This window comes from Sinocyclocheilus rhinocerous, unplaced genomic scaffold, assembly GCF_001515625.1.
Source record: "Sinocyclocheilus rhinocerous isolate Xijiao unplaced genomic scaffold, SAMN03320098_v1.1 scaffold591, whole genome shotgun sequence".
Taxonomy (NCBI): Eukaryota; Metazoa; Chordata; class Actinopteri; order Cypriniformes; family Cyprinidae; genus Sinocyclocheilus; species Sinocyclocheilus rhinocerous.
Genome location: NW_015641476.1, coordinates 2534314 through 2548392, shown reverse-complemented (window position 1 = coordinate 2548392; position 14079 = coordinate 2534314). Strand labels below are relative to the sequence as shown.

Sequence of the window (14079 nt, the reverse complement as noted above, 5' to 3'; positions counted from 1 at the left end):
GATCTTGGAGTGAGAATGACAGTTCTGGCATAAATGGCAGTTTTGCACAATTTTTGCTCGCAGATGTTCAAAATCAGTTTAACAATTTCTGAAATGGTATTTTTGAGAAACTTATAGTACTACCACATAATTATTTTTCATAGTTTCCAGTGACAGACTAAATATTTTTGCATATATTTTGCAAATAGGCAGTCAGTTAAAGTGACATAAAGAAGGGTTTCCAACTGTTCTTGATCACTGAGTAAGTAGTAATATACTGCATGTTGGCAGTATGAGAATGCCTCCTATTACTCCACTGTTTCCAAGTCTGCAGTATTAAAATTACTGTATTTGCTACTTCTGTTTGTGTCTTTGCTCACTAACCCAATTGTTAAACCATTATAATTATCTAAAAAATAGCTATTTCATTGCTTTAATTAGAGTGCAGCCAAAGCTTCAGACCATACCCATAAAAGGTGAGGCGGAGATAGCCAATCCTCTGACTCAGTCTGGCCACCTGGCCCTGCTCTGCCGGCGCCCCCCTCAGGTAGAAAATGCCAACGCGTCTCAGAGCCTCTAGCCAGGCCAGGGCAGCCTTGTCATCATGTAGAACTTCCTCAAAGTCAGCTGTGGGGATCTGCAGACTTGAATCCCAATATTCACGCTCTGAAACACAGACATGCGTATAAATAAACATGATAATAAACAACACAAAACATCACAAAGCAATAACACAACTTAGTGTCTAGTGTCGTGGAGTGTAAAGAAACATAGAAACCTTAAATCATTTATTTTCATAATTTTATATTTTTTTATGATTTGATTAATTTTGTTTTTTAGCAACTCACGAACCTCTTGAAGTTCCACCACAAAACCTAGTTCAGGAAACTGCATTAGAAGGCCCAGTGGTAAATTAAAAAGCAAAGTCAACAGTGGCTCAAGTCTAAATAATTATGTGGGAATGATGTCAGCAATACTAAAAAGTCAGCAACTAAAATCCTTTCCAAGCTAAACATGTTTCTGTTTCTATCATTCCTATCTCTGTTTCTCATTCTCTAAGCACCCTGATTTACAATGCAAATAAACACGATAGAAACTTTGCACCTATAACCATCCCAAGTGTCTGTCTTAACATAATGAAGGATTGTTTGTGTGTGTGTGTGTGTGTGTGTGTCAGGGTTGAGGCCAGAACATATTGGTCGGAACACTGTGTGAGAGCCTGCATGTTTGAGGAAATACTGCTGGAAAATTCTGGTTCTTATGTCTACTTTCACAGACGACCTCTAGAGAAGTGTGCATGTGAGAGCAAGCGTTCTGCACTTATGTCTGCAATTCACTGCTTGGACCTTTATGCTGTAGAATTATTTTTCAGCCCCGCACCTCTTTCTCAGCTTCTCTCAATTTAGAAAACTGTTCCACTGGAGAATTTGTCACAGTAGAGAATCCAGAGACAAATATAGTTCAGGACCAACAAGTGAAAGAAAAGAACTCCTGACCGATTATGTTTTCTTACCAGTTTAAGAAATCATTTACACTACCATTCATTAGTCTGGGGTCAGAAAGAAAAAAATGAAATGAATACTTTTATTCTGTGAGGATGTATTCAATTAATCAAAAGTGACAGTAAAGACATGTATAATGCGATAAAAGATTTGTTTAAAATAAATGTGATTCATTAAAACTTTTTATTCATCAAAGTATCCTGAAACAAATGTATCGTGGTTTCCACAAAAAGAGACAATTTAGAAAGCATATTAGAATGATTTCTGAAAGATCATGTGACACTGAAGACTAGAATAATAGCTGCTGAAAATTCAGCTTTGCCATCACAGGAATAAATGACATTTTAAACAAATAAATGCAGCCTTCGAGAGCATAAGAGACTTTTACATTGAGAACATTCAAAAAAATCTTACCGACCCCAAACTTTTGAATGGTACTAGTGTATTTCCAGCTTGCACAGATACTCCCCTCAAGATACTTTGTCGTGACGTACGAGCATTAATAAGCTTAAAATTTCTTAGATGGATATTATCCCAGAGGTAGTCACACCTCAACAGGATAAATAAAGTTTGTATATTCCAGACCCCCTGACTAGGTAGAAACCACAATGCCAACTCAGCAAACTTTACTTGGAAGGAGCATCTACAATCTATTTAACCACAGCTGACACACATGCAGGATATCCACGGTGATGAGCAGCATGAGCACAAATATAACAGCTGTCTCTTTGTGGCTCATAACAAACATTCTCATAAATATACAAATACAGGTAAAGCAGTTGGGGGTGAATGGAGGGCTTGAAATTTGAACAATGAAAGATGGGGGAATGAAACATGGCCGTTTGTTTACAACTGAATTCATTTGCTGGACTCACCTAAAAAATGCTGTTTTTGAATGGTTTCAGCTTCAGAAGCTTGGCCACCCAGCAGACTAACTAAAATGGTATTTTGTTATTACCAACCATAGTTATATAAAATGTGTCGTTTCAAGTTGACAAAATGCATTGAAAACAGATGTAACCCAGAGAGAGGAAACCTTGTTGCTAAATCAGTCACAATACACACTGACAGAAGTATGAATATGCAATCATATAAACGTGCGATCAAGTTAATGCAAACAAAACCTGAATTGACTGACACACAAGGCAGAGAAAATACCCACAATCTCACACTAATATTGAGGTTCTGGTATGAAATTGATCAAAAGAGAGAGCGAGTGAGCTGGGCACTGGGCCCAGGGTGAAGTGCTTCAGTCAGTCCAGGTCAGTAATGTTCAGCTCTTATAAGCGTGTAATGTGCAATATTCTCTGTCACACTGACATACTAGGGTTTCCTGGCAGTGCTAATGTTGACGTCAGAGCCAGAGATTAATATCATGCTATCATTCTGCCCAGCAGGGGCTTCTGAGACACTTTCATGAAAATTGATATTATTTTTCAATGACCCTATCAGTCTCTAAAACAGATGGAATCACATACACTTATGCACACAAAGGCATGCAGGAAAAGAAAGGTGTCAGCTTATGTGTGCTTGAACAGTTTCCTTCAGCATTGCCTCTGTGATTATTCCAGCTATGGTAATGTGAAGCCGTGGCTGCTGTTGCTGGCAGGCAGCTACAGTACGTCCAGTCAAACTCTGTCAACAGAGTCCCTACTGAGAGCTCAGCACAGAGCAGAGTGCACTAAGAACAGGACAGACAGAAGCTCACAACCCAAGTACAAACCACTAACAGAGATCCCCTTCAAATGGGATATGGAAAATGGATTTATATGATTTGAATAACTCAATTTACAAGTGCGCAGCATCCTATATTCAGTGTACAAGAGGTGTCTTGCTTCATTTTCTTGAGAAGCGCACGGGACGTGCGCTTCTCAAGAAAATGAAGCAAGACACCTCTTTTGAGTCAAGCCATTAGTTTTCCATAAGCCATTTGGAAAAATAGGGTTTTAAAAGTACTACTTCAACTGTTATTTAAGTAATCTTTGGCCTGTGCCAGTGTGGTCTTTTTCTGTGTGGGAAGAGTGAACTGTTTTTCATCTAATGCAGCAATGTGACTGTTTCGCTGTTTTTGAACTTAGACGGGAACAATGCGGTCTTGATGCTCTGAAGGATTATGATGTCATTGCATGCATGATGTCAGCTGAACCAGGACAAGAACCAGCTGAACCGCAGTAAAGCACACTTGTGCCATTTTGTAAAAAGACACTATAGCCACACTAGAAAAACTAATTTAAGTGAATCAGTTCACTGGGTCATAAAAAGCCTAGTGTGAGGCTGTGAGCTATATACTTTCAAGAAAGAAAGAAAAAACAAGAAAAAAATAATCATTACAACTTAAAATAACTGTTTCTATTTTAATGTTACTGTATATTTTAAAATGCTTTTTATTCTTGTGATAAAAAAGCTGAATTCAGCAGCCATTACTCCAGCCAGTGTCACATGGTCATTTAAAAACCTCAAGTAACATTTCTTGTTATAATCAGTGCTAAAAACAGTTCTGCTGCTTAACATCTTTGTGAAAATTGTGATGCATTTTCTTAGGATTCCTTGATGTATAGTAAGTTCAACAGAACAGCCTTTATGTAAAATAAAAATTTCCTCTAAGATTATAATTGTCTTTACTGTAATTTTGGATCAAGGATCAATGCATCCTTATCTTTCAAAAAAAATAAAACTTTTAAATTGCAATACTTTTACACAGCAATTTTGCCTCACCTCCGAAAAAAACACCACAAAATAAGCCACTTACACTGCACTAATATAAAACTGGGAGTTAAAGAAAATGGATATAGCTTAAAAACAAGAATGGACAGGTTGGTGTGACAATTAAACAGACATAAGGCCCAACCCTTGGTCCTCCTCATTTGTAGAGAGACTGAGAAACACCATGAAGGGCACATCAGTTGTCTACAAATGGTGCTAACCTGTCAGGAAATGGCTAATGGCAGATTACTCCCGAGACAGATATCTTATAGCAAGGTGAGAGCTTTACAGGCCTCTTTCAGGCAGTTTGAAGAGAGTTTATATGGGAGGTCTTAAAACAAGTGGCAGAACTGTCATATTATGTGCCAGTTAAGGAGCTTTGTTAAACACATGCAAGCCTTGTGTGTTTTATACCTCAGCTAGAAGCAGACACTTGTGATGTGCAGTCTATGCTTTAAACCATGGAAATTTATTGGTTGTCTTTCACTGTTTTAAGGGGCACATGAGGATGCCTTTTGTGCCTTTAAACAAAACAACAGCATCATTTCCTCAACTTTAAAGAGAAAATCACAAGGTTAAAAACAATAGAAAGATGTTTCAAACTAAAGAACATTTTGTGGTGAACAAAATCTGTTACAAAGCCCCATGCAGTGACATGCATTCATTTTGAAAATGTAATCTTAAAATCCCAGGACACACAAATATGTGCAGGGTGCTTGTTCTGGCAGACACATTGTTCAGTCTGCTCCAACCACAGCATCCCTCAAGAGTGGTGTCAGTACAACAGCTCACTCTTCTCAAATGGCCTTAAATCTCTATTCCATGTGGCAGGAAGTGGAAGAAGTCTTTCCATTCAGGGGCGATTCTGGGGAGAAGTGCCTGCACACTACAAAAGTATCTGCTGTCCAGACCACACACACACGCCACACATTAATTCAAATAATGCACAAATATTAGCCTACATGAGTGCATTTCAACTATATATGAAGCTATCCTAAAAATGGTTGTCTAAAACAAAAAACAAAACCCATCCAGTTCATTTTACTTTAAAAAATGAAACTGAAAGACTCAGAAAAAGGTGTTTAATTCAAAGTGTGCCTTAATAGGGGTAGTGTGGTATAAGGATATCAACAAATATAAGGCCAGATTAACCCACACACTCAAGCGGTGCATACATGAATCAAGAGTAAAATGACAACAGCAGGATGAAAGCATTTTGTCTGCATAACTGGACTGCTGCTTTATACAGGGAAAAAAAATCTCTGGGTTTCTATATAAAACATATTACTTTATATTGGCCATACATTATAAACTACAGAGAGATTAGAGATGTATATAGCTTAAAAAAAGAGACATGGCTAATACAAAGATTATGGCAATGAAGACAGATAGATGACAATGAACCCACCATTAAGGAAGAGCTCCTCTTGCAGAGCCTGTCTTGCTTTAGAAGAAAAACACCGTTTCTTTAGCCAGTCAGGATCAAACTCACTACTGTGCTGATCAGGCCAAGTAATGGACACCTACAATGAGTTTCAATGAAACATTCAATTGCCCATTATATGCTTTTCAGATAGATAGATAGATAGATAGATTATCCCAATGTATGAATTAGTTTTGAACTACATGCTTGTTGTAATATACATACAGGCAGTGTTGGGCAGTAACAAGTTAGTACTTTTTGTAATATTACTTTTTGCAGTAACTAGTAGTGTAACTAATTACTAATTTTAGTCATTTTTAAGTTCCCATCCATAAAACAGCTCGTTACCTAGTTACTTTTGATGCCTCAACCACTACTGTTTTGAAATCCGTCAATCTAATAATTCCTAGATTTATTTTCATAATTTTCAAAACTTGCACAGGCACATGAAGTCACCAGTGCAGCAGACAAGCTTGGAATATGGAAAAGCTTACATTCAGCGGATGTAAATATTGCCATTACATTAATTTTGTCAGGAGAAAAGATGATCTGAACACTGATGTGTAAGTTGTGGCATTACTCTACTCTGGCATTACATGGCTTGCCCACCCACATCCCTCTGATCCCGATATAAATTATATTACTATAATTAAACATCTTTTTAGAAAACGAAACATTTTCTTATGAACTTACGTAATTTATTTTGATAAAAATACATCATGAAAGTAATATAACTAGTAGTATAACTACTTACTGTTGTCAGAAAGTAATAAGTTAAGTAATAATATTACATTTGAAAGGAGTAACTAGTAACGAGTAATAAATAAAAATTTTTGAGTAAGGAGCCCAACACTGCTATAAGACAATGACTTACATGTAAACCTGGCTGGAAAAGACCAAAATAGCTGCTCACTTGCATAGTACTGTGTGCTGGAGCCTCCACCAGACTTCCTAACTGTCTTAACCAGCAATACTACAATACCACAGCAGATATACAGTGTTTAGGTGCGGTCACATTAGCAAAAAAGGTCCACTGTCCATTGTCATCATGACTTTAGAAATGTCTGAAGGACAGCTTACACAGAACTCAGTTTCAAATGAAGCAGCTTTCTGTTGGTCAACGCAGTGAATTTGCGTTCCCAACTTGAACCTGGTGTGAAATCTGCATAGAGAAACCTTTCACCCTCACAAGAAAATCCTATTCATATAGATTCCTATCTAAATGAATGAATTTCGCCTGCAAAATGTCGCCAAACATCGGTAAATGTGACCGTACCTTTAGTCTCAGGATGTTTTAAAGGGTCATGAACTGAGAAATCAAAATTCCTTTGATCTTTTGACATATAAGAGGTCATTGTACTATAAAAACATCCTGTAAGTTTCAAAACTCAAAACCTTCTCGTTAGTCTAAAAACAGCTTATATTGAAGCCAAAATAAGAAAATAAAAACCTGTTCTTAATGACTTGCCTGGTTGAATAAAATATATATAAAAACACAGCTCTACGCAGAAACCAAACGATAAAGATGGCTCCAAAGACAAGAAGACGCTGTGTGTCTTTGCATTGCCTTCCTTCTGATCCTAACATTAGGAAAGAGTGGATGAACTTTATTTTTAATGAAGATCCAGACTGCATCAGTAAGAACTTGGTCCTTTGTTCACTTCATTTTACCGCGGATTCGTTTACAAACAAAGCATTTCACAGGATTTCCAGAAAGATTGAAACTAAAAGATGATTCTGTGCCGACTATATTGTATCTGACAGTAATGTCGCACCACACAAGTGTGAGTAACTGTTTTTATTACGTGGTCACTATTTCTTTGTCTGTTACTACAGATCATTTGATATGTTCTGAGTATTTATGCTTTTTTAACCTAAATCACAACAGTGTCCATCTATGAAGGATGTAGCTGTCAAACATACACAACTGTTAGCCAATCATAGCAGTGGGCGTTTACTTCCGAGTCTACAATCCGCCACGCCTACTCAAACAGAGCGTTCCGATGAGGGGAGTCAAAACAGGACAGAAAATTGCCTATTAATTCTAAATTATGTTTTTTAATGTAAAAATCTTGATAACATTATAAGTGGACCTCAGAGAACAGTACAAAATAATCAAAAGGGCAGTTCATGACCCCTTTAATACAGAGTCAGGTTTAAAAGAAATAGTTCATCCAAAAATGAAAAGTACTTTTGAAAAAAAAAAAAGGAAAAATAAAAAGAAAATTCCAAACTTGTATGGCTAAAGGCCCATTCACATCCCACACAATAACTATAACGCTAACTACATAGATTTAAAAATTGTTCTAAATTGGAAAAAAATAAATAAATAAATAGCCCACACATAAGGGTGCAGAGGAACAATATTGTAGGAATCACTTTCAAAACATTTTTTTTCCTGCTAATGAACGATAAAAACATTGACAGCCAATTAGAATCCATCCTGCATTTAAAGTGGCAGATGACAAAACATCAGCATGTTCTTACAATAAACAGATAATATCATTATTGTTATAATTATCTTTATAATTACCGTTCTTGATGTGAACAGGCCTTAAGTTGTTCTTTGCCATACAATGAAAATGAATAGGGCTGGGAAAAGTGGATGGGAATAAAATGAATAAACCTGGAATACAGTACAATGCAACTAGGGATGTTCATTTCTGTTCATTTTCCCGACCGACAGCCGTTAATTGTTATCTGAACATTAACCGTTAACTGATAAGGTTAGAATAATAAATTAGTGTTAAATAAAAATAGAATGGATGTGTGTCTGTGACCCATTAAAAAAAAAAAAATAGATAAAATAAATCCACGGGTTTATTTTAAAGGGGTCATATGATGCGATTTCAGGACACGACTAGAAATCAGTGGTTAAGTTGTATTTACAACACTGTTCCAGAACAGTTCAACCCAAATATTCAGATGTGTGCTGCGCATTTTATGGAGGACGAGGACTGTTTCCTGGGAGAGTAGCCTACAATGCCGGTGTTCCGGTGAATTCAGTTCCCGCTTCCCCTTCGGCGCGCATGCTGACCCTATACCAGTGGTTCTCAACCTTTTTTTCCACTGGGCCGCACTATGGTCCAAGTGCAAGTCTCACGGGCCGCACACATATCATTTACATATTACGTCACCAATACAAGCCAAACTGATAATACTACAGCCTAAATATTATGATATCTAATCGATTACATTCATTGAAATAAATAAATAATTCTACTCCCCATTAATAAAACACCTGATGCTGTCGGGAGCTGACCAATTTTGTGAAATTCAGCTTCGAAAGGAGTAACAGCACAATGAAGTTGCGATTGTAATTTGCAGTCTGTAAGACACGCACAGAAGCGTGACTTGACGCGCGACATTGTAGAAAATGTGCATTCACAAATGTAGCCTATGTTGATCCAAATATGGAAAGCACTTTCGATACTTTAAAAAATACCTTTTAAACCGTTTAAACTTATAGTATTAATCGGTCAATTTTTTTTACTTTCGGTTAACGGTTAAACGGTTAATATGAACATCCCTGAATGCAACGTTTATGCAATGCAACAGCTCTATTCCACTTCCGCTTTCATTGTATTAAAAAAGCAGCATGGACATTCTGCAAAAAAAACGTTGTTTCACCAAAGAAAGTCATATCCATTTGGAATGACATAATGAGTAAATGATGACAAATTTCTATTTAGAATGAACTATCCCTTTAAGCTTTGCTTACAAAGACCAACCTTATTGTCCATCAGCTGTACTTGGTCCATTCCTGTGTGCACGTCCAGATTTGTGAACAGCAGACTGCGTGCTTGTGCTGACTGCAGTGTGCAGTGAGGACACTGGCAGTTATCCCTTAACCAGGTGAATGGATACAAACTACAACTCCCATCATCCCAATCAATCTGCAGTAGTCTCTCCTGGTCCAGTGCCCGGGCCTGCCTTACTCCTGGACTCCCCCCACTGAAGGGCAGAGGGGCTGCTGCCAGTGTCTGATTCCCAATATGAGGTGTCTTGACCAGTTGAGGCCGACTGCTTGTCCCCTTCAGTGCCTGGAAAGCACCTCTAGACACCCAGCGAGTAAGATAGGATAACATCCTGACTTGTGAGTAGTTGCTGCTAGTCTAAGGACACAGAAAGTATGAAGTTATTGCGTTCATATAACAGGCACACTCCTTCATATCACCTTTCACCCAATAATTAGATGAGTCATCACAGCAGAATGTGCTGTAGCCACAATATGATTGATGTGAGCAGCACACAGGTGTGTCAAGTAAACATATAACAAACTGCTATCAAGCAACTGCAAATCCATTTTTCAGTCTTTAGAAATGTCACATTTTATGACATTGTTTTGGTTTTTGAATAAATAAATCTTGATTACCATAAAAATGAACTCTCAGTCATTGAGTCACTGAATATCTGTATTCAAAAGTAACCTTTTGATTTAATAAAGAGTTCCAAAGAAACTAAAAAGGGTTCTGCTGTGTAGTCGCCAGACCGCTTCCAGAATGATTACACAGCCATTCAAAAGTTTGGGGTTGGTCAGATTTTTTGATGATTTTGAAAGAAGTCTCTTATGCTCACCATTTAATCAAAATACAGTAAAAACAGGAATATTGTGAAATATTATCACAATTAAAAACAACTGTTTTCTATTTTAAAACATTTAAAAACTTAATTTATTCCTGTGATGGCAAATCTGAATTTTCAGTAGCCATTACTTCAGTCTTCAGTGTCACATGATCCTTCAGAAATCATTCTAATATGCTGAAGAAACATTTCTTCTTTATGCAGATGTTGTAAGCATTTGTGCTGCTTAATATTTTTGTGGAAACTATGACACATTTTTTTTCAGGATTTATTTGATTAATAAAAAATACAAAATAGCATTTATTTGAAACAGAAGTCTTTTGTGAAATTATAAATGTCTTTACTGTCACTTATGATTAATTTAATGCATCCTTGCTGAATAAATGTATTAATTTCTTCAAAAAAATAAAAATAAAAAAAACCGCAGTGACTCCAAACTTTTGAACGGTAGTGTAATAGAAATATTAATTAAAATTTGTAAGTGTGTGTTCTCTTCATATTAGGCTTGTTCCCTACAAAATCACAAGCCAGTCTGGAGTTGTTTTTATTTATTTATTTGACTCTCTTACAGAAGGCAGTTGATTGACTTGTTGTGCTGTTTGTTTGACAGGCCAAAAGCCAGGATAGTTCTTGATAAATGCAATTACGTCATCCAGATCTGAATGATCTGAATGACTGTAAGGGTGCATAACTTTGACAACACTACAAACAGTACAAACAGTATTACGTCAAAGTAACCAAGATAAAAGCAAAGCTAATCTAGGGCTAAGGTGACCTGATGACTTTAGCACTGCCACACTAATCAAACTATGACTATGACTTATTGAACTCTGCACTTCAGCTGTACTTGCTTCACGTCGGGTGGTTCTTGGCCTCCACGTCGTGCATTTAAAATCCTTTAATTCATGGCAAACCGTTGATTATCATTTATTTATTTTATTCTGTTGGCAGCCATAGTTTCTTGTGAGATTTACATACTAGATACTTTATATACTCTATATTATGTATTATTATAATATTGTCTAGAAAAAGGATACCAGTACAAACAGTATTACGTCAAAGTAACCAAGATAAAAGCAAAGCTAATCTAGGGCTAAGGTGACCTGATGACTTTAGCACTGCCACACTAATCAAACTATGACTATGACTTATTGAACTCTGCACTTCAGCTGTACTTGCTTCACGTCGGGTGGTTCTTGGCCTCCACGTCGTGCATTTAAAATCCTTTAATTCATGGCAAACCGTTGATTATCATTTATTTATTTTATTCTGTTGGCAGCCATAGTTTCTTGTGAGATTTACATACTAGATACTATCTGACATTATGTATTATTATAATATTGTCTAGAAAAAGGATACATTGTCAGCTTAATACAAAGATAGACTTTTTGGCTGTACAAATATCAATTATTCATTTTTGCAAACATGTTATCTTTAGAAATATAATGCTTACTATTTTCTCACACATTACAAATAGGATTTTATACAAATAGCTTGTCTATCAGGCAGCAACGCGACAATCACATTTGTGGGTCCACGATATAAAATAAATATCATGATATAATCACTGTACCCTAAACAGACTTTTGAGCATTGGTTATGTAATGAACAAACACCTTAGCTCATGTATCTCAGGAACACGGGTGAAAGGTCACCACTTCATTCTACCTGCAAAGAAACACATTGATTACACCGCCTCCAGCGTTACAGCACGTAGCACTGTAGTTGCCACTGAAATAGAAACCAAACCAACTACAGCATTTATTGCCTTTATTTAGACTTGATAGCTAAATGTGCATCTGCCTTGTTGTTTCCGGGTAGTTTTAGTTCTCTCGTATATGATCTATGGAGCGTATAACTAAAGGAGGTCTACACTAGAGGTTTCCAAAATATTACACTCGCCATGAGGAAATCACAAGTATGACACAACTATAACAAACACAACTACGCAAAGCGATCTTTTATTCATCAGCCTGATACACGCGAACGTCCCGTAGCCTACTATAGGCAAGTCACTCAATTTCATTCACGTCATTTAAATTTGATGAGACATGTGGGAAAATAAAAACGGCATATGGCACTTACCGTGAAGAAGCGGGTTTGATAGGCTCGGTTATTTCAGCCTTATATAGCGCTGAGAAGCGTGAGAACTCACTGCGCTGGAAGTGGGTGAAGGGTCACATGCACTGTAGCGGTGCTGTTGCTGCTGCTGCTGCTGCACACACTGTAATCATCATGATGTGTGTGCAGCACTACATCTGACACTTAGCCAAAATTACGTGCAGCTTTGCTCGACAACTGTTCTGTTCGATACTTGTTTTTGTATCTACATGTTATTGCAGTTGTCATGAGGACATACTACACTGTTTCCAAGGCCTACTACACTGAACAAAATTATAAACGCAACGCTTTTGTTTTTGCCCCCATTTTTCATGAGCTGAACTCAAAGATCTAAGACTTTTTCTATGTACACAAAAGGCCTATTTCTCTCAAATATTGTTCACAAATCTGTCTAAATCTGTGTTAGTGAGCACTTCTCCTTTGCCAAGACAATCCATCCACCTCACAGGTGTGGCATAATCAAGATGCTGATTAGACAGCATGATCATTGCACAGGTGTGCCTTAGGCTGGCCACAACAAAAGGTCACTCTAAAATGTGCAGTTTTACTGTACTGGGGGGGTCCGAAAACCAGTCAGTATCAGGTGTGACCACCATTTGCCTCACGCAATGCAACACATCTCCTTCGCATAGAGTTGATCAGGTTGTTGATTGTGGCCTGTGGAATGTTGGTCCACTCCTCTTCAATGGCTGTGCGAAGTTGCTGGATATTGGCAGGAACACGTGGTCGTATACGCCGATCCAGAGCATCCCAAACATGCCTAATGGGTGACATGTCCGGTGAGTATGCTGGCCATGCAAGAACTGGGATGTTTTCAGCTTCCAGGAATTGTGTACAGATCCTTGCAACATGGGGCCGTGCATTATCATGCTGCAACATGAGGTGATGGTCGTGGATGAATGGCACAACAATGGGCCTCAGGATCTCGTCACGGTATCTCTGTGCATTCAAAATGCCATCAATAAAATGCACCTGTGTTCGTTGTCCATAACATACGCCTGCCCATACCATAACCCCACCGCCACCATGGGCCACTCGATCCACAACGTTGACATCAGCAAACCGCTCACCCACACAACGCCATACACGCTGTCTGCCATCTGCCCTGTACAGTGAAAACCGGGATTCATCCGTGAAGAGAACACCTCTCCAAAGTGCCAGACGCCATCGAATGTGAGCATTTGCCCACTCAAGTCGGTTACGACGACGAACTGCAGTCAGGTCGAGACCCCGATGAGGACGACGAGCATGCAGATGAGCTTCCCTGAGACGGTTTCTGACAGTTTGTGCAGAAATTCTTTGGTTATGCAAACCGATTGTTGCAGCAGCTGTCCGGGTGGCTGGTCTCAGACGATCTTGGAGGTGAAGATGCTGGATGTGGAGGTCCTGGGCTGGTGTGGTTACACGTGGTCTGCGGTTGTGAGGCCGGTTGGATGTACTGCCAAATTCTCTGAAACGCCTTTGGAGACGGCTTATGGTAGAGAAATGAACATTCAATTCACGGGCAACAGCTCTGGTGGACATTCCTGCAGTCAGCATGCCAATTGCACGCTCCCTCAAAACTTGCGACATCTGTGGCATTGTGCTGTGTGATAAAACTGCACATTTTAGAGTGGCCTTTTATTGTGGCCAGCCTAAGGCACACCTGTGCAATAATCATGCTGTCTAATCAGCATCTTGATATGCCACACCTGTGAGGTGGATGGATTATCTCGGCAAAGGAGAAGTGCTCACTAACACAGATTTAAACAGATTTGTGAACAATAT

At 38.2% G+C, this 14079-nt stretch overlaps 1 protein-coding gene across 1 annotated transcript in view; it reads right to left on the bottom strand.

Annotated features, from left to right (window-relative positions):
- The window catches only part of bbox1 (butyrobetaine (gamma), 2-oxoglutarate dioxygenase (gamma-butyrobetaine hydroxylase) 1), a 19125-nt gene extending 6721 nt beyond the window's left edge, over window positions 1-12404 (bottom strand). Inside the window, exons 1-4 of the mRNA XM_016571808.1 lie at window positions 12277-12404; window positions 9339-9722; window positions 5593-5707; window positions 447-645 (exon numbers count right to left, since the gene is read on the bottom strand). Coding sequence (XP_016427294.1) covers window positions 447-645; window positions 5593-5707; window positions 9339-9695 — 671 coding nt within the window. The 5' untranslated portion in view covers window positions 9696-9722; window positions 12277-12404. The remainder of the gene's footprint in view (window positions 1-446; window positions 646-5592; window positions 5708-9338; window positions 9723-12276) is intronic.
- Between the last annotated feature and the right edge of the window lie 1675 nt (window positions 12405-14079).